The sequence below is a fragment of the Rhinopithecus roxellana genome, chromosome 19 (assembly GCF_007565055.1).
Source record: "Rhinopithecus roxellana isolate Shanxi Qingling chromosome 19, ASM756505v1, whole genome shotgun sequence".
Lineage (NCBI taxonomy): Eukaryota > Metazoa > Chordata > Mammalia > Primates > Cercopithecidae > Rhinopithecus > Rhinopithecus roxellana.
This window is the reverse complement of record NC_044567.1, coordinates 25,664,361-25,685,483: the sequence shown is the minus strand read 5'-3', so window position 1 is coordinate 25,685,483 and position 21,123 is coordinate 25,664,361. Positions and strand designations below refer to the sequence as shown.

At 41.7% G+C, this 21,123-nt stretch overlaps 1 protein-coding gene across 2 annotated transcripts in view; it reads left to right on the top strand.

Annotated features, from left to right (window-relative positions):
• Positions 1-20,897, top strand: part of RAD51C (RAD51 paralog C) — a 43,947-nt gene extending 23,050 nt beyond the window's left edge. For both annotated transcript variants that reach the window (XM_010376831.1, XM_030923393.1), the window contains 4 exons: positions 5,322-5,388; positions 9,299-9,359; positions 18,719-18,779; positions 20,675-20,897. In XM_010376831.1, coding sequence (XP_010375133.1) covers positions 5,322-5,388; positions 9,299-9,359; positions 18,719-18,779; positions 20,675-20,779 — 294 coding nt within the window. In that variant the 3' untranslated portion in view covers positions 20,780-20,897. The remainder of the gene's footprint in view (positions 1-5,321; positions 5,389-9,298; positions 9,360-18,718; positions 18,780-20,674) is intronic.
• The last annotated feature ends 226 nt before the right edge of the window (positions 20,898-21,123 follow it).

Sequence of the window (21,123 nt, the reverse complement as noted above, 5' to 3'; positions counted from 1 at the left end):
GAGGCTGAGGCAGGAAAATCGCTTGAACCTGGGAGGCAGAGGTTGCAGCCAGCCAAGACGGCGCCATTGCACACTCCAGCTTGGGCAACAAGAGCAAAACTCTTGTCTCAAAAAAAACTAAAACCCTTTTCATTAACTGTCATTCTCCATTCTACCCTCCCTCAGTCCCTCACAACCACTAGTATGCTTTGTGTTTCTGTGAATTTGTCTTTTCTTGACATTTTATATAAGCAGATCAGACAATATGTGGCCTTTTATGTCTGACTTCTTTCACTTAGCATAATGTTTTCAAGGTTTATCTGTATTTTAGCACCTATCAGTGTCTTTTTAATGAGTGAATAATTTTGCATTTTATGGATGTATAGCATTTTGTTTATCTGTTCATTGGTTGAAGGACATTGGATGGCAGAAATATTTTTAAAGCTCTGAAGTTCATAATTTCAAGTGATTGTTACTTTACTGTTTTAAATTTTTGGCCTGGTATGGTGGCTCACTCTTGTAATCACAGCACTTTGGGAGGCCGAGCTGGGTGGATCACCTCAGGTCAGGAGTTTGAGACCAGCCTGGCCAACATAGTGAAACTCTGTCTTTACTAAAAATACAAAATTTAGCCAAGCCTGGTGGCGGGCACCTGAAATACTAGCCACTTGGGAGGCTGAGGCAGGAAAATCACTTGAACCCAGGAGGCGGAGGTTGCAGTGAGCCGAGGTTGTGCTACTGTACTTGAGCCTGGGCAACAGAGCAAGACTCTGTCTTAAAAAAAAAAAAAAAAAAAAAAAAAAACACTTATTTTTTAGAAGCTTGGCATAATCACATAATAATTTTCAGTTGTATCACGGAGGCCAATCGTTCTGCAAAAGTAATATAATTACTATATAAATATTTGCTAATAATCAGAAATTCTAATTTTGGCATGTTGAATACCTGGTAAATCAGTAGTTTGATTTATATTTTCCTGAAGGTACATAATGGGTAAACTACTCTGTCTGAACCAGCACTGTCCAGTAGATCTGATGGAAAGATGAAAATGTACAGTCTAGTACAGTAGCTACATGACTGTTCAGCACTTGAAATATAGCTAATACTACTGAGCTGTTGACTTTATAATTTTAATTTAACTTCTTTCTTTCTTTCTTTCTTTTGAGTTGGAGTCTCACTCTCTCGCCCAGGCTGGAGTGCAGTGGCACCATCTTGGCTCACTGCAACCTCCTCTCGGGTTCAAGCGATTCTCCTGCCTCAGCCTCCCGAGTAGCTGGGACTATAGGCACACGCCACCACGCCTGGCTAATTTTTTGTATTTTTAGTAGAGACGGGGTTTTACCGTATTAGCCAGAATGGTCTTGATCTCCTGATCTCATGATCTGCCCACCTCGGCTCCCAAAGTGTTGGGATTACAGGCGTGAGCCACCACGCCCGGCTAATTTAACTTTTTATTTTTATTTATTTATTTATTTATTTATTTATTTATTTTTTTTGAGATGGAGTCTTGCTCTGCTGCCCAGGCTGGAGTGCAGTGGCCGGCTCTCAGCTCACTGCAAGCTCCGCCTCCCGGGTTCATGCCATTCTCCTGCCTCAGCCTCCCGAGTAGCTGGGACTACAGGCGCCCGCCTCGTCGCCCGGCTAGTTTTTTGTATTTTTTAGTAGAGACGGGGTTTCACCGTATTAGCCAGGATGGTCTCGATCTCCTGACCTCATGATCCGCCCGTCTCGGCCTCCCAAAGTGCTGGGATTACAGGCTTGAGCCACCGCGCCCGGCCTAATTTAACTTTTTAAAGCTACACGCGGGCCAGGCACAGTGGCTCATGCCTATAATCCCAGCACTTTGGGAGGCCAAGGTGGGAGGATCACTTGAGGCCAGGAGTTCGAGGTTAGTCTGGGCAACATAACCAAACCCTGTCTCTACAAATAATTTAAAAATTAGTTAGGCATGGTGGTGCTTGCCTATAGTTCTAGCTACTAGGGAAGCTGAGGCAGGAAGATTGTTTGAGCCCAGGACTTCAAGGCTGCAGTAAGCTATGATTGTGTCGTTGCACCCCAGCCTGGGTGACAGGGTGAGACCCCATTTCTAAAAAATACTCATAAGAAAAGCTGGCTGGGCAAGGTGGCTCAAGCCTGTAATCCCAGCACTTTGGGAGGCCGAGACGGGCGGATCACTAGGTCAGGAGATCGAGACCATCCTGGCTAACACGGTGAAACCCCGTCTCTACTAAAAAGTACAAAAAAACTAGCCGGGCAAGGTGGTGGGTGCCTGTAGTCCCAGCTACTCAGGAGGCTGAGGCAGGAGAATGGCGGGAACCCGGGAGGCGGAGCTTGCAGTGAGCCGAGATCGCGCCACTGCACTCCAGCCTGGGCGACAGAGCGAGACTCCGTCTCAAAAAAAAAAAAAAAAGAAAGAAAAGCTGCTGGCCGGGTGTGGTGGCTCATGCCTGTAATCCTACCACTTTGGGAGGCCGAGGTGGGCGGATCACCTGAGGTCGGGAGTTCGAGATCAGCCTGACCAACATGGAGAAACCCCATCTCTACTAAAAATACAAACTTAACCAGGCGTGGTGGCTCACACCTGTAATCCCAGCTACTTAGGAGGCTGAGGCAGGGGAATCACTTGAACCCAAGAGGCGGAGGTTGCAGTGAGCCAAGATCATGCCATTGTACTCCAGCCTGAGCAACAGAGTGAGACCTTGTCTCAAAAAAAAAGAAAAGAAAGAAAGAAAAGCTTCCAATTTAAATTCCTGCTTAGCTTTTTCTCAGGTGCCCAGTGAGGTGCCTAGTGAGAGGTAACAAATGGAGAATGCCCTGTGGCATGTAAGGGGAGGGGAACTAGAAGAAAATCTTGTCATCCACTTGGTTTCTAATTGAGATCTAGGTGGATCACAGATTTCTCCTTTGTGGCCAAACAGAAATGTTAGGGTGTTACCACTGCAATGGGAACAGCCAAACAACCTTTTGTTTCTTTCTCAGTTTTCTTTTTCTTTTTTTTTTTGCAATGGAGTCTTGCTCTCGTTGCCCAGGCTGGAGTGCAATGGTACAGTCTTGGCTCACTGCAACCTCCGCCTCCTGGATTTAAGCGATTCTCGTGCCTCAGCCTCCCAAGTAGCTGGGGTTACAGGGTGCCCGCCCCAATGTCCGGCTAATTTTTTGTGTTTTTGGTAGAGATGGGGTATCGCCATGTTGGCCAGACTGGTCTCGAACTCTTGACCTCAGGTGATCTGCCTGCCTTGGCCTCCCAAAGTGCTGGAATTATAGGCATGAGCCACCGTTCCTGGGCTGTTTTTCAGTTTTCCTTTTTTTTTTTTTTTTTTTTTTTTGAGACGGAGTCTCGCTCTGTCGCCCAGGCTGGAGTGCAGTGGCCGGATCTCGGCTCACTGCAAGCTCCGCCTCCCGGGTTCACGCCATTCTCCTGCCTCAGCCTCCCGAGCAGCTGGGACTACAGGCGCCCACCACCACGCCCGGCTAGTTTTTTGTATTTTTTAGTAGAGACGGGGTTTCACCGTTTTAGCCAGGATGGTCTGGATCTCCTGACCTCGTGATCCACCCGTCTCGGCCTCCCAAAGTGCTGGGATTACAGGCTTGAGCCACCACGCCCGGCCAATATTAACTCTTTTTTCTGGAGGGAAGATATGTATTAGAAGAGTATATAAAGTAACCATTTCTGGAGATTTTTGGGTGGAAAGATAACAGATCTGACTTCTATGTTAAGTCAGCCTTAAACACTTTTGTTTTCCTTGCTTTTATTTAAAATTACTGTCTTTCAAAACCTGGAACCTTTTTTGTAGGTCAGTATTTATACAAAGAGAATTAGCAATATGAAACCTGGAGGGCCATCTGTGAGTTGCAAAGCAACACCTGTGGCTGTTACTAGCCAACTAGCATAATCATAATTTGGAGTCATTTGACCTGACTACTAGGATTTTTTTTTTCCTAGTCCATCTACTTATATTGTACTTTTTAAAATGAGTTTTAAGTCTCTTCTCATAATTTGTTGCCTCAGTTTCCTTTTTTCCTATAAAATTATAAACAGTAATACTATATTTGCCTCCTTCCTAAAAGTATAAACACTGAGGTATTTATTAAGGATTTCATATTCCTTTCAATAAAAATATTCTAGGGTGGCAATAATGATAAAGAACATGGACTCAGGCCAGGCACAGTGACTCATGCTTATAATCCCAGCCCTTTGGGAGGCTGAGGTGGGTGGATCACTTGAGGTCAGGAGTTCTAGAACAGGCTTGCCAACATATTAAAACCCCGTCTTTACTAAAAATGCAAAAATTAGCCAGGCATGGTGGCAGGCACCTGTAATCGTAGCTACTTGGGAGGCTGAGGCAGGAGAATTGCTTGAACCTGGGAGGCGGAGATTGAAGTGAGCTGAGATCGCACCGTTGCACTCCAGTCTGGGCAACAGAGCGAGACTCAATCTTTCTTTTTTGAGACAAGGTCTTACTTGTTTGCCAGGCTGGAGTACGGTGACAGGATCATGGCTCACTGCTGCCTCAACCTCCTGGGCTCAAGCAATTCTCCTACCTCAGCCTCCTGAGTAACTACAGTTGTGCACCACCATGCCCAGCTAATTTTTTTATAAGTTTTTTATAGGTCAGGTACAGTGGCTTATGCCTGTAATTCCAGCACTTTGAGAGGCTGAGGCAGGAGGATTGTGTGAGCCCAGGAGTTCAAGATCAGCCTGGGCAACATAGCAAGACCCTGTCTCTTTGAAAAGGAAAAAAAGAGTTTTATGAGCTAGATTTGGCAAACACCTTTAGTCCCAGCTATTCAAGAGGCTGAGGTGGGAAGATCTGTGAGTCTAGGACTTCAAGGACAACCTGGGCCACATAGCAAGACCTCCTCTCTAAAGTATGAAAATAAAATATTTTATGATCAGTAGAATCATATTTTCAGATAACTACATCTTTTTATGGGTATATTTTAAAAATTTTTTATCAGAAAAATTTGTATTACTTAAATGGCTGTCTATAATAGGTAGATTATTTTCAGATTACTAAAATCACAAGACTGTTTACTTGATTATTTATTTATGTATTTATTTATTTATTTATTTATTTATTTAGTGAGACAGAGTTTCGCTCTTTTGTCCAGGCTGGAGTGAAGTGGACTGATCTTGGCTCACTGTAACCTCTGCCTGCCCCAGGTTCAAGTTATTCTCCTGCCTCAGCCTCCCGAGTGGCTGGGATTACAGGTCCATGCCACCATGCCTGGCTAATTTTTGTATTTTTAGTAGAGATGGGGTTTCACAATCTTGGCAAGGCTGGTCTACTTGATAATTTTTAAGGAGACTCACCTAATTTTCTTACATTTTGTTTTTGTAGGTAATTTTAACCAATCAGATGACAACAAAGATTGATAAAAATCAGGCCTTGCTCGTTCCTGCATTAGGTGGGTAATTAATCAGATAAACATTTTAGTTACTCACAGTTTTTCTTATCTCTTTCATTTGATTCTCCAGATAAACATTTTAGTTAATCATAGTTTTTCTTATCTCTTTTATTTGATTCTCATTGAATACCATAGCTTCATGAAAGCAGACTGTATTTGTCTTGTTCACTGGTTAATCTTAGCACTAAGCACAGTACCCTTAAATACTGGCTGTTCCTTTTAGTTATTTAACATTTATTGAGTGGCCAGACACAGACTCTCACACCTGTAGTCCCAACACCTTGGGAGGCCGAGGCGGATCACTTGAGACCAGGAGTTCAAGACCGGCCTGGCCAACATGGTGAAACCCTGTCTCTCCTAAAAATACAAAAAATTAGCCGGACATGGTGGCGCACACTTGTAATCCCTGCTACTTGGGAGGCTGAGGAATGAGAATTGCTTGAACCTGGGAGGCACAGGCTGCAGTGTGCTGGGATCGTGCCACTGCACTCCAGCCTGGGGGACAGAGTAAGACTCTTAAAAAAATGCATATCTAGCCGGGCGCGGTGGCTCAAGCCTGTAATCCCAGCACTTTGGGAGGCTGAGACGGGCGGATCACGAGGTCAGGAGATTGAGACCATCCTGGCTAACACGGTGAAACCCCGTCTCTACTAAAAATACAAAAAACTAGCCGGGCGAGGTGGCCGGCGCCTGTAGTCCCAGCTACTCCGGAGGCTGAGGCAGGAGAATGGCGTAACCCGGGAGGCGGAGCTTGCAGTGAGCTGAGATCCGGCCACTGCACTCCAGCCTGGGCGACAGAGCAAGACTCCGTCTCAAAAAAAAAAAAAAAAAAAAAATGCGTATCTACTGTCTGGCAACTATTGTGTCAAAATTCTTGCCCCCAGGGAGTTCACAGTGTTAGAGAGAAGGAAGGATGAATCCACTTAAATACAAATCACACTACAGTGAATATCGTGGTTTTGTTAGAATGCAATGCTTCAAGGTTTATTTCCACTAAAATCTTAAAGAATATTCTACCAGAGTTTTGGCCAGGCACGGTGGCTCATGCCTGTAATCCCAGCACTTTGGGAGGCCGAGGTAGGTGGATCACCTGAGCTCGAGAGTTTGAGACCAGCCTGACTAACATGGAGAAACCCCGTCTCTACTAAAAATACAAAATTAGCTGGGTGCAGTGGCACATTCCTGTGATCCCAGCTACTCGGGAGGCTGAGGCAGGAGAATCGCTTGAACCTGGGAGGCAGAGGTTGCAGTAAGCTGAGATTGCGCCATTGCACTCCAGCCTGGGCAACAAGAACAAACTCTGTCTCAAAAAAAAAAAAAAAAAGTTTCGGCCGGGCGCGGTGGCTCAAGCCTGTAATCCCAGCACTTTGGGAGGCCGAGACGGGTGGATCACGAGGTCAGGAGATCGAGACTATCCTGGCTAACACTGTGAAACCCCGTCTCTACTAAAAAATAGAAAAAACTAGCCGGGCGAGGTGGCGGGCGCCTGTAGTCCCAGCTACTTGGAGGCTGAGGCAGGAGAATGGCGGTAAACCCGGGAGGCGGAGCTTGCAGAGTGAGCTGAGATCCGGCCACTGCACTCCAGCCTGGGCGACAGAGCGAGACTCAGTCTCAAAAAAAAAAAAAAAAAAAAAAAAAAAAAATTTCTGCCCTGGACTAGTTTTCAACTAATGGCATAGATATTCTATAAACAGATAATGTCGTAAAGGTTACAATAGAAAGGTACAGGGTACTGTACAAAGGATGGATTCTAACCTGGCCCAGGTGAGCAGGATGAAAAGGAGGAAGGTTAGGGAAGGGAGTGTAATAGTCTCTCATGTTTCTTCCAGCTCTTTTTGTCACTTTCTATCACCCATTTAATTAAGAGCTTCCTAATGTTTGGATCCACTCAGGGGTAATCAAACTCAGCCTTTCTCAAACTCATTCTTTCAGCACGCCATGATAAATCAGAAAGCAAATTTATAAATTTAGTGAGAATTACAATTGTCAAGCAGAGTGAAATTTATGTTTTCTAGTCAGTTTATTTTCTTCCCAGATACCAGAAAGTTGGGAAAGCAGGGGTTCAGAGTTGGTGAGCAGAGAAACAAATAAATGGAAATGGATGCCCTCAGGAATGTTATGCTTAAGTTGTGATAATTCTGATGCCTACCTTACTTTACTAGCAGAACACCCTTTATCCTGGATATTGCTAGGATATTGTTCAATATAACTTTCAGTTATGATAGAAATGTTCTATGTCTGTGCTCTTCAGTGCAGTAGCCCTTGCTACATGTGGCTATTGAGGCATTTAAAATGTGGCTAGTGCAGCTGTGGAATGGAATGTTTAATTGAATTTTACTTAAATTTAAATTGCCACATGTGGCAAGTGACTGCCCTGTTGTACAGTGCAGCACTGGATAAACATAACTCCTGTATTCTAGACTTCAGTCCCACCATTAGCTTTCTGTTTTTGACAGTGTTTGCTGGTATGATAGGTCACTGCTCATTTTACATTACTATCAGTTTAGTTTCCTTTATATTTCAGAGGCTCCCTAATCCCTTAAAGAGATTTAAAAATCAACATAGACCACTTCTGTGTAAAAATAAGATGGCTGAATTTGCTGTGATTAGAATTAGAAACCGGCCCTCTCTTTGCTAGTTCTGGAATTTGGCCAGGATGCACATCAAAATCTCATTCCTACCCTCCTGATTTGCTTCATGCAAACTTTGTTGCTGTGTCTGTTCTTTGGTCTTCTATTGCTATGTCTCAGCTTTAGATTCTGTGTCTTGCGTAGAAATGGATCATCAGAATGCAACAGGCAGAAGACTTAGGAGTGCAAATCAGTAGGGTAATGACAAACCCTTTGAGCCGAGTGGGACTGAGAGGTAACCTAACATATCACCTATTAGTAATTGTTTACCCTGAAGATTTTCAGTGCTGGACATGTAAATTGCTGAGTTCAACTGCCCTCTTTGCCCTCCAAATCTAGCATAAAAGCAAATGGTGATCTCAGGGCAGTTTCACACCTAATATGACTAATAATAAAAGTCTTGTGTTTCAGGAGCTCAGTTTGTCCAATCCTGAGCCCATCATCTCTACCTTACAAATTATATATCCACCTTTTAATTTCCTTGCACCGTGTCTGCATAATATGATAGTACTCCCAAGCACCATTGCTTAAATCTTGAGTTACACTTAATGCTTTTTTTGGGTCTTTTTTTCTTTTTAATGTGAAATAGAATATACAAATGAAAATGTGTATTTAGAAGAACAATAATAAATGTCCAGGTGCCCATTGCTCACACTGACAAATGGAACATTACCACACCCCAGGAGCCTCATATACTCTCCCCCAAAGAGGCAACCACTGTCCTGAATTTTGCATAATTGTCACCTAGCTTTTATAGATTTTACCGTCTGTATATCCCCAACAGTTGCTTATTTATAGCTTTTATATAAATAGAATTATACTGTATATGACTGACAACTTTTGCTCATTATTATTTTTGGATTCATCCATGTTGTTGTATGACAGTGTAGTTCATTTCCATGACACGAATATGCCACAACTTAATTACATATTCTGTTGATGTCAAAAAAGAAAAAAAAGAAGAATATTTTACCAGAGTTTTTACTTTTCTTCTGAAGGTCAGAAATATGTTAGGCTTGATGATACAGAAAATTGACACACATATGGACTCAGACAATAAAGTTTTCTAAAAGCAAATAGAGAATAATGATTTGCAGTATTTCCCTAGATTGGTAAAAATCTTGTAATCTCAGGATATTACTCATTTTCCAGGTTTTTTGAAAGCAAGTAAATTTTTGTTATGTTAAGTAGAGTAAGATTATGTTTGATCAGAGGCATTCTGAGAAATGTATAACCAAGTCAGTAAGGCAATATACAGTTATTATGTTCTTTACTCTTAGGGGAAAGTTGGGGACATGCTGCTACAATACGGCTAATCTTTCATTGGGACCGAAAGCAAAGGTCAGTATAGAAACAAGTTAATAATTCTGAATATTGGGTTAATTACACTGAATGAACACTTACAGGTTTCTTAGAGCTAGTCCTGTGGATGAGATATACAATGACCCATGAAGTAACACTTTTGTTGCCTTGTCTGATATCACCTAGAGCAAACATAGAAATGTGCTGTTATTACTGCATATTTAGCTACATAGGAAATTCTCTGAAATATTTAAATGATGGGGCACATGCACCTGAAATGAGTAGGTGGCCAAGGAATGCCATTTTCTAAAGCTCTTTGAAATAATTTATTAGCCATGTAGAAGGAGGTGAGTACTCTGTGTTCCTGAAAGAGACTGAAAAAAAAGAACAAAATCAAGACAAAAGGAAAATTGTTGAGGTTAGCTTTAAAATTAATTTATTTGGAACATAAATGGTTTTTCTTAGTTGCTTAGTGTATTTCTTGTATGAAATTGTGTCTTTTTTTTTTTCATTTTGTATTTTGCTCTCCGGCTTTTATTATCCAGTTACTTACCTGCATTTCACAAGTATTGTCCTTTAAAAGTATGGCAGCATGAAATCTTTGTATTTGTTTTTAAAGCTGCTGAGCAAGTGAACAAACCAGCTTTTATTTTCTTGAAAATAGGCCATTGAAAGCAGTGAAGTCTTTTCTATACTTCTAGAAAATGTCAGATGCCTCTCTGCTTTGTGATTAATTAGTATAACCTAGAGGTCTTGGTTTGGAAATGCTCTAATAAAGGGAGAAATTAAAAGGCATGCGGGTAAAGATGGAATAAAGGGTCACTTAAATACATATTGGGCCTAGCCAGTGAAATCGTCTATTTTTTAATCTATATTTCTTTGTTGTTCTACAAACTGAAAAAAATCCTGCCTGACCAAGTTAGGTTTTGCGGACCCGAAGATCATAACAGAATCGATTACACTTCTGTATGTATCTTTTGCAACTGATCGTGCAGTTTGTGTCTTCTTTAAAAATGGTATTTGCAAAGAGCTCAGGTAACGTTTTTTTCCCCACAATACATAGTGCTTTACTATTGACTGTCTCCCCCTAATTTAAACAAATTTTTTACTTTAAACCAATATGTCTGGTAAATCCTCCCCCTAATTTTTTTTCTATGATCACAATTTAAGATAGTTCCCCTAGTTTTGTGAGTTAAGTTGCTGTATACTAGAGCCACAAAAGGAGTTCTTTTCTTGGCACCAAACCTTATTGTAAAGATTTGGCAACAGTTCTCCAGCTGAGAGTCTTTTGAACATATTGTTTATACTTTCCCAGTTTTAGGTTATTCTGTAAAGCACATTCCATCATTTATTTTTTCATAGGAATTATGCCTGAGCTAGTATACAGTAGTCTTCTTCAGACTATAATTAAATATTCACTAATAAAATGCATTTAAGAAGAAAAATAATAGGAGCAGAGCAAGATATTTCATCTTTTTATGAACTCATCAGGAGGAAAACTTTGACTTCTTTGTCAAGTTCTAGAAGTTAGCATTGATAAGGTACCCAAGAGATCAGAAAATCATGCTTACCATGAGTTAAGCTTTTATGAATTCACCTTCTTACAAATCCTTCCCAAGAAATTAGAAAATAAAATACATGGCCGGACGCAGTGGTTCACACCTGTAATCCGAGCACTTTGGGAGGCTGAGGTAGGTGGATCATGAGGTCAGGAGATCAAGACCATCCTGGCCAACATGGTGAAACCCTGTCTCTATTAAAAATAAAAAGTTAGCTGGGTATGGTGGCACATGCCTTTAGTCCCAGCTACTCAGGAGGCTGAGGCAGGGGAATCACTTGAACCCGGGAGGCAGAGGTTACAGTGAGCCAAGATTGTGCCACTGCCCTCCAGCCTGGTGGCAGAGTGAGACTCCATCCCCCCCAAAAAAAGAAAATGATGTACAACACCAACATTGAATATAGATAGATTGGGGGAAATCTGCTGTTCTATAATATTTTTTCTACATCTCATAAGATCATTTTTTAATTTTAATTTATTTTTCATACTGTCATTTTAGTAAGTGCTTGCTTGTACTAGGTATTTTACTAGGCACTTTAAATACAACAATTCAGATAATCTTTTCAATAATTATTTGCAGAACCTATACCGATTATTATTAAAAGTCAGAAAACCAAGGCCCAGAAAGGTTAACTGAATAAGTAGTAAATAATAGCTACTATTTATTGAATATTTATTAACTGTCCTTTATTGTGCAAAGCACTGTATGTGTATACATATGTACATATATATGTGTATGTATATATGTGTATACGTATAGATGTATATACGTATACATATATACATAGATACGTATATATGTGTATATATACATACATGTCTGTGTATGTATATATATTTTATCATTTTATTTTCCACATAATTCTTTGAAATAGTATTACCAGATGAGATCGGGCACATTCAGGGTGGTATGGCTGTAGGCTGAAATAGTATTATCTACATTTTATAGCTGACTTTATAAACTTCTTTTTTTTTTGAGAGGGAGTTTCCCTCTTTTTGCCCAGGCTGGGGTGCTATGGCGAGATCTCGGCTCACTTCAACCTCCACCTCCTGGGGTCAAATGATTCTCTTGTCTCAGCCTCCCGAGTAGCTGGTATTATAGGCGCCTGCCACCACGCCTTGCTAATTTTGTATTTTTAGTAGAGATGGGTTTTCTCTATGTTGGCCAGGCTGGTCTTGAACTCCTGACCTTAAGTGACCTTCCCACCTCGGCCTCCCAAAGTGCTGGGATTACAGGCGTGAGCCACCACACCCAGCCATAGCTGACTTTATAATAGGGTTCATTTAGGCCGGGCGCGGTGGCTCAAGCCTGTAATCCCGGCACTTTGGGAGGCCGAGACGGGCGGATCACGAGGTCAGGAGATCGAAACCATCCTGGCTAACACGGTGAAACCCCGTCTCTACTAAAAAATATGAAAAACTAGCCGGGTGAGGTGGCGGGCACCTGTAGTCCCAGCTACTCGGGAGGCTGAGACAGGAGAATGGCGTGAACCCGGGGGGGCGGAGCTTGCAGTGAGCCGAGATCGCGCCACTGCACTCCAGCCTGGGCGACAGAGCGAGACTCCGTCTCAAAAAAAAAAAATAAATAATGAGTTCATTTCTTTTCTTCTATGATAACTGTTTCTAGAAGGTAATTGTAGTATTGCGTTGATTGCCAGCCAATCTGAATATGTAGCTTATTCCTTTTTTTAGGTAAAATCTTTTTTCTTCAAACTTTTTTTTTTTTTCCAGGCTGTGGATATATGATAAATAATGTACATACTTTATGTAATAAAAATAAATTGACGTCATTTAATAGAATTGAAGTAGTTTTGCTCTTTATCATTTGAAACCTGTCATCTTTAAGTTGTTAAAGTTGCATGAGCTTGAGCCCAAAAGTTGGAGAACAGTCTGATCAAAATGGCAAGACACCACCTCTATAGATAAATAAAAAATTAGCCGGGCGTGGTGGTGGGCACCTATAATTCTAGCTATTTGGGAGGCCAGGGTTGGGAAAACCGCTTGAGCCCAGGAAGTCAGGGTAGCAGTGAGCTATGATTGTGCTATTACGCTCCAGGCTGGGCCACAAAATGGGACCCCATCTCTAAGATATTAAAAAAAAAAAAAGGCCGGGCGCGGTGGCTCAAGCCTGTAATCCCAGCACTTTGGGAGGCCGAGACGGGTGGATCACGAGGTCAGGAGATCGAGACCATCCTGGCTAACACGGTGAAACCCCGTCTCTACTAAAAAAATACAAAAAATTAGCCGGGCGAGATGGCGGGCGCCTGTAGTCCCAGCTACTGGAGAGGCTGAGGCGAGAGAATGGCGTAAACCCAGGAGGCGGAGCTTGCAGTGAGCTGAGATCCGGCCACTGCACTCCAGCCTGGACGACAGAGCGAGCCTCCGTCTCAAAAAAAAAAAAAAAAAAAAAAAAGTTAAATGAGGCCGGGCGTGGTGGCTGACACCTGTAATCCCAGCACTTTGGGAGGCCGAGGCAGGTGGATCACTTGAGGTTGGGAGTTTGAGACCAGCCTTGGCCAATATGGGGAAATCCTGTCTCTACTAAAAATACAAAAAAAATAGCCAGGCATGGTGGCAGGCACCTGTAATCCCAGCTACTCGGGAGGCTGAGGTAGGAGAATCGCTTGAACCTGGGAGGCAGAGGTTGCAGTGAGCCAAGATTGAACCACTGCACTCCAGCCTGGACAGCAGAGTGAGACTCTGTCTCAAAAAAAAAAAAAAAAAAGTTGGATGAAATTTTGTATGCTTTTATGCTTTTTAAATTTTAGTTTATTTTAAAAGGATGGAAATAGATATTCATTATCAGTGAAAAATAGTTATAAAAATGAACATTTTGGCCGGGCGCGGTGGCTCAAGCCTGTAATCCCAGCACTTTGGGAGGCCGAGACGGGCGGATCACGAGGTCAGGAGATCGAGACCATCCTGGCTAACACTGTGAAACCCCGTCTCTACTAAAAAATACAAAAAACTAGCCGGGCGAGGTGGCGGGCGCCTGTAGTCCCAGCTACTCGGGAGGCTGAGGCAGGAGAATGGCGTGAACCCGGGAGGCGGAGCTTGCAGCGAGCTGAGATCCGGCCACTGCACTCCAGCCTGGGCGACAGAGCGAGACTCCGTCTCCAAAAAAAAAAAAAAAAAAAAATGAACATTTTTCATTTGGTGAAGAATAAAAATCTTTTTTTTTTTTTTTTTTTTTTTTTTTTTTTTTCAGACGGAGTCTCGCTCTGTCGCCCAGGCTGGAGTGCAGTGGCGCGATCTCGGCTCACTGCAAGCTCCGCCTCCCGGGTTCCCGCCATTCTCCCGCCTCAGCCTCCGAGTAGCTGGAACTACAGGTGCCCGCCATCTCGCCCGGCTAGTTTTTTGTATTTTCAGTAGAGACGGGGTTTCACCGTGTTAGCCAGGAGGGTCTCGATCTCCTGACCTCGTGATCCACCCGTCTCGGCCTCCCAAAGTGCTGGGATTACAGGCTTGAGCCACCGCGCCCGGCCAAAAATCTTTTTTTTTTTTTTTTTTTTTTTTTTGAGACCGGGTCTTACTCTGTTGCCCAGGCTAGAGTGCAGTGGTGCGATCTCAGCTCACTGTAGCCTCAACCTCCTGGGCTCAAGCAGTCCTCCCGCCTCAGCCTCCCAAGTAGCTGGACCCACAGGCATGTACCACCATACCCAGCTAATTTTTGTAGAGATGGGGTTTCGCCATGTTGCCCAGGCTGGTCTCAAACTCCTAAGCTCAGGCAGTCCACCTACCTTGGCCTCCCAAAGTGCTGAGATTATAGGCGTGAGCCACAGCACCCGTCCAGAAACTAAAAATCTTGAATAGCCAAATTTATATTAGGAATTGAACTTAGGTGTACTGTTTCATGCCCCAGCCCCTGTCGTTCACCAGTAATACCTGATTTTTACCCTTAGACTAATGATGGAATAATATTCCAACAGTTATTAAAAGAAATACTTTTGCCTGTGTCCTTATATTATGTGGGTTTTCCTCCAATTTGCATATTCATGATTATACGCGGCCAAGATTATTCAGAATTACGCTACTCTTTGCCAAGACGATCTGGTGGTAGAGTGGAGTAATAAATCAACACCCCCACATAGTGTTTCATATGTGTGCTCAGTTTTAGAGCACAAATTGTGCTTCTGTCTTATTTCTTCCTGACCCAAGCTATGTAGTTCAGCCATATGTTAAGCTACATCTCAACTGGGGCCATGAGCCAAGTGATTCTTTGGTTTAGTTTTCATTTAAAAAGATCTCTAAAGAGACATGATGCATAAAAACGGTATTTTTACCTAGAAATTTGAGGACATTTTTTATTTTTTATTTTATTTTATTTTTTTTGAGATGGAGTTTCGCTCTTGTTGCCTAGGCTGGAGTGCAATGGCGCGATCTCAGCTCACCACAACCTCGGCCTCCCGGGTTCAATCAATTCTTCTGCCTCAGCCTCCCAAGTAGCTGGGATTACAGGCATGCACCACCATGCCTGGCTAATTTTTTGTATTTTTAGTAGAGACGAGGTTTCTCCATGTTGGTCAGGCTGGTCTCCAACTCCCGACCTCAGGTGATCCACCTCGGTCTCCCAAAGGGCTGGGATTACAGGTGTGAGCCACTGCGCCCGGCCTGAGGATGATTTTCAACCTGAATAATTAATGCCCTTTTGACTTTAGGATTCTTTTTTTGTTTGTTTTTTGAGATGGAGTCTCACTCTGTCACCCAGGCTGGAGTGCAGTGGCGCGATACCGGCTCCCTGCAACATCCACCTCCCTGATTCAAGCGATTCTCCTGCCTCAGCCTCCCAAGTAGCTGGGATTATAGGCATGCGCCACCACACGTGACCTGCCCACCTCAGCCTCCCAAAGTGCTGGATTATAGACATGAGCCACTGTGCCCGGCCGACTTTAGGATTCTTAATAAGCATGTAAATGCTTCCTAAAAGCTTATCACTTTTTAATAATTTCCTCAGGATAAATGTACTAGGTACCTTATTTGGACATACCATTGATATGAGGTGATTTAGATACAGTTTTTCAGAAAGTTAGCTGATTTTTGTCATTCAAAAAAATCATTTCCTATTAAGGCAAGTTAAAATACACGTTGCCTCTCTTTTTCTGTGAATTTTTCCATTACAGATAGATTATCAACCCTAAAGAATTATAAAAGTTTGTAATTCTACTCGACACAGCTATTCTTTTTTTTTTTTTTGTGAGACTGAGTCTCGGCCTGTTGCCCAGACTGGAGTACAGAGGCACGATCTTGGCTCACTGCAACCTCCGCCTCCCCAGTTCAAGTGATTCTCTTACCTCAGCCTCCTGAGTAGCTGGTATTACAGGTGTGTGCCACCAGGCCCGGCTAATTTTTTTTTTTTTTTTTTTTTTGTATCTTTAGTAGAGACGGGGTTTCACCATGTTGGCCAGGCTGGTCTTGAACTCCTGATCTCGTGATCTGCCTGCCGTGGCCTCCCAAAGTGCTGGGATTACAGGCGTGAGCCACCGCGCCCGGCCTCAACATAGCTATTCTTGTATTACATATTAGCAGTTATTTTGTTTATGTTTAAAGTTGCAATTATGGAGTATAGGACATTTTGGATTCGGCTGTATTTTGGTCTCTGTTTTTCTTTTGAATTGTGTCTGAGAAGAGGGGCAATTTCAAAATTAAGAGAGTAACAAATCATAGCCAAAATGTACTTTTTGAATTGTCTTTGAAAACAAATCATTCTATTTTGTGTAAATAAATGACACTTATAACTCTGAGAATCTTATTTTCCTCTAGGTTAGAATCTGTATTTTTTATTTCACTTTTATCACATTGTGCTAAAATATATATATAACATAAAACTTACCACTTTATGTTTACATACAGTCCACTGGCATTAAGTACATTCATATTGTGTAACCATGATCATCCATTTTCAGAACTTTTTCATCTTCCCATACTGAAACTCTGTACCCATTAAATGCTAACTCTTGTTCTTTTTTACCCCCAGGTCCTGACAATCACCAACCATTCTACCTTCTGTCTCTGAATTTGACTCCTCTATCTACCCCATATAATTGGAATTATATAATATTTGTTCTGGTGTGACTCGCTTATTTCACTTAGTATAATGTCTTCAGGGCTCATTTATGTTGTAGCATGTGTCAGAATTTTCTTCCTTAAGTCTGAATATTCTATTGTATGTACATACCACATTTTGTTGATTCATCTGTGGATGCACACGTGGGTGCTTCTACCTCTGGCTATTGTGAATAAGTTACAGTGTATCAGTTTTAAAGTAATTCTTAAAAGCAGTTTTTTTGTGGGTTTTTTTTTTGAGATGAAGTTTCACTCTTTTTGCACAGGCTGGAGTGCAATGGTGTGATCTCGGCTCACCACAACCTCCGCCTCTGAGGTTCAAGCGATTTCTCCTGCCGCAGCCTGAGTAGCTGGGATTACAGGCATGCGCCACCACGCCCTGCTAATTTTGTAATTTTAGTAAGAGACAGGGTTTCTCCATGTTGGTCAGGCTGGTGTCGAACTCCTGACCTCAGGTGATCTGCCTGCCTTGGCCTCCCAAAGTGCTGGGATTACAGGTGTGAGCCACCGCGCCCAGCCAAAAAGCAATTTAAAAGGTTTTTGTTTATATTTGTTGCTGTTACAGTTCTTGACTATAGTTAATAAGAGCTTAGAATTTTATTTCTCAGCTACTTTTAGCTTTCAGTTTTATATTACTTTGTATAAAACATAGTAAAATCGGCCCGGTGCAGTGGCTCATGCCTGTAATCCCAGCACTTTGGGAGGCCGAGGTGGGCGGATCATGAGATCAGGAGATCGAGACCATCTTGGCTAACATGATGAAACCCCATCTCTACTAAAAATACAAAAAATTAGCCGGGCGTGGTGGCAGGCACCTGTAGTCCCAGCTACTCAGGAGGCTGAGGCAGGAGAATGGCGTGAACCTGGGAGGCGGAGCTTTCAGTGAGCCGAGATTGCACCCCTGCACTCCAGCCTGAGTGACAGAGCGAGACTCTGTCTCAAAATAAATAAATAATTAATTAATTTAAAAAATATATATATATAGTAAAATCCCACCTAAGCAGATCTTGTTCTGTCATGACTTATTTTTGGGACATAATCATTTTATATTATTATTATAGAGATGAGGGTCTCACTCTGTTGCCCAGGATGGCTTCAAACTCCTGGTCTCAAGTGATCCTCATGCCTTGCCCTCCTAAAGAGGTGGGATTACAGACGTGAGCCACCATGCCTGGCTGCATCATTTTAAAACAATGTCTTCCTAGCTATTTTTATTGGTGTAATATGAGTAAGTGTTTCTCATTTGTAGTATACGAAATTAACATAATTCTTCAGCAATAATGAAAAAAACATGATTACTGCAGACAGTTTGGAAAATATAAGCAAGCAATCTTTACCTTGTGATAACAACTGTTAAGTTTTTGATTGTAGTCTTCTATCAATTTTTTTAGATGTGTATATACATACTTACAAATGTGGGATTATATGGTATAACTGTTATTTAGTATATTATTAATACTTTCCTATCTCTTTGAATATTTTCTTCCACCTTTGGTTTTTAGCATAAGTAATATCTCATCATATATAAAATAATTTATTTGAATCAGTCATTGATTGGACTTTTACATTGCTTTAAAATTTCTTATAAACTCTTATATACATATGGGTATTTGAAGGGTGTATTTTTAATATTTCTCTCCTTTTTGTGTTCTTAGAGAAGAATAATAGAATTATTAATATAATAAACCTATACATTTAAATTATGAGTTTGGTCATCTGAACTTTTAATTAATTAAGTTCATGTGTTTGTATGTATGTATTCTTTTTCTTTAAGCAGGTTGGCAACATTGTACAAGTCACCCAGCCAGAAGGAATCCACAGTACTGTTTCAAATCAAAGTCAGTGTTATTTGATTAGAGTGGGATTTTGATATTGATGGGCAGTAATTATCTAAAGAGAGAATTTACAACTTGCTTCTGTTAACTTCTGTAGGCAGCAAGCATATTTGAGGACAGCTTTTGATGCTTAGAACATTGTCCCCAAAATAGTAGTGTATACAGAATATTGTAGTCACAAATGGACTGAAATTTATTCTTAAGAACAGAGGAAATACTTATTTTGGGGTAGTGTGTTCCATGCCATATGTAATGTCAGGATATTAAACATCTTTAAAGTGAAAGTTGTTGAAGATTTCCAGAAAAGAAAAAATACTAACATTATTTATTTTGGTCTGTAGGTATTATAGATCTATTGTAGCCACCAAATATAGCCCACTTTAAGATGTTAATTTTTCTGTGAATTTACATCATAGAACACACATTTTTTGGCTGAAATATACATATTTATCAATAGTGTTGAGCCAAATATATTTTTGGCATCTCTTTTTTTTGTTGAGATGGAGCCTGTCTCTGTCGCACAGGCTGGAGTACAGTGGCACAATCTTGGCTCACTGCAACCTCTGCCCTACTGGTTTAAGCAATTCTCCTGCCTCAGCCTCCCTAGTAGCTGGGATTATAGGTGTATGCTACCACGCCTGGCTAATTTTTGTGTTTTTAGTAGAGACGGAGTTTCGCGATGTTGGCCAGACTAGTCTCAAACTCCTGACCTCAAGTGATTCGCCCTCCTCAATCTTCCAAAGTTCTAGGATTACAGGCGTGAGCCACCAGGCCAGGCTTTATCTCATTTTTATAAGGACATAAACAGAAATAGAGATTCTGAAACGGAATTATCCACTTAGTTTTGCACTGCCCAGGTGTATTTGAAATAGCCTAGCTGGAAAAAAAAAAAAGAGAGAAATATCCTAGATGGAAAACTTTAGAGTATTTAATTATGAAAATAAATCTGTAAAGTACTTAAGACTTAGGTTATTTCCTTTTACTTCTTCTAACAAAGCTATCGTAAAGTTTGTTAGGATTGTCCTTTATAGAACATTTTTATAATGCAACGTTATTTCTGTGTGTGTGTATGCAAGTGTATAAATAAGTATATATAAAATACTCTTGGCCGGGCGCGGTGGCTCAAGCCTGTAATCCCAGCACTTTGGGAGGCCGAGACGGGCGGATCACGAGGTCAGGAGATCGAGATCATCCTGGCTAACATGGTGAAACCCTGTCTCTACTAAAAAATACAGAAAACTAGCCGGGCGAGGTGGCGGGCGCCTGTAGTCCCAGCTACTACGGAGGCTGAGGCAGGAGAATGGCGTAAACCCGGGAGGCGGAGCTTGCAGTGAGCTGAGATCCGGCCACTGTACTCCAGCCTGGGTGACAGAGCAAGACTCCGTCTCCAAAAAAAAAAAAAAAAAAAAAAAAAATACTCTTAATATAACCCAGACTTAGGCACTTATCCGTGAGGTTTATCCTCTTCATTCACAGTGGTTGATCAATTTCTATCTCAAGAACTTTCTTTTTTTTTGGAGACGAAGTCTCGCTCTTTCGCCCAGGCTAGAGTGCAGTGGCACAATCTCGGCTCACTGCAGCCTCCACCTCCCAGGTTCAAGCGATTCTCCTGCCTCAGTCTCCAGAGTAGCTGGGACTAGAGGTGTGCACCACCACGCCCAGCTAATTTTTATATTTTTGGTAGAGATGGGGGTCACCATGTTGGCCAGGCTGGTCTTGAACTCCTGACCTTGTGATCCACCCTCCTCGGCCTCCCAAAGTGCTGGGATTACAGGTGTGAGCCACCGCACCTGGCCCTAGAATAAAGTAGCTTTCTTATTAATTACTTAAAAATATTTCTAAGATCAGTCTTCAAATGTTCTTAAATCATATTTGTATACATATTTTTTATCTTTCAGCCTCAAGGATTTAGAGATACTGCTGTTACTTCTGCATGTTCATTGCAAACAGAAGGTTCCTTGAGCACTCGCAAACGGTCACGAGAACCAGAGGAAGAATTATAACCCAGAAACAAATCTCAAAGTGTACAAATTTATTGATGCTGTGAAACCAATGTGTACAAGTGGACTTGTTACTTTAAAGTATAAATAAACACTATGGCATGAATGAATCCAGATTATATGAAGTGAATGGGAAAAATACCTAAATATGATTCTGTGAAAGTTTTTCTAAAGCAGTATTCTGCAATTATATTTTACCCTGTTTTCATTTTCAGTAACATTCAGTAGAGATGATGATTATATTTCACAAATGTGGAAAGCTGATCTCATGTGGCTAGTCTGAATTATCATTCAGACTGTTTTTACCCCTTTCTTTCCTAGTTGCCTAGAAAATCTTAGGAAGAAAA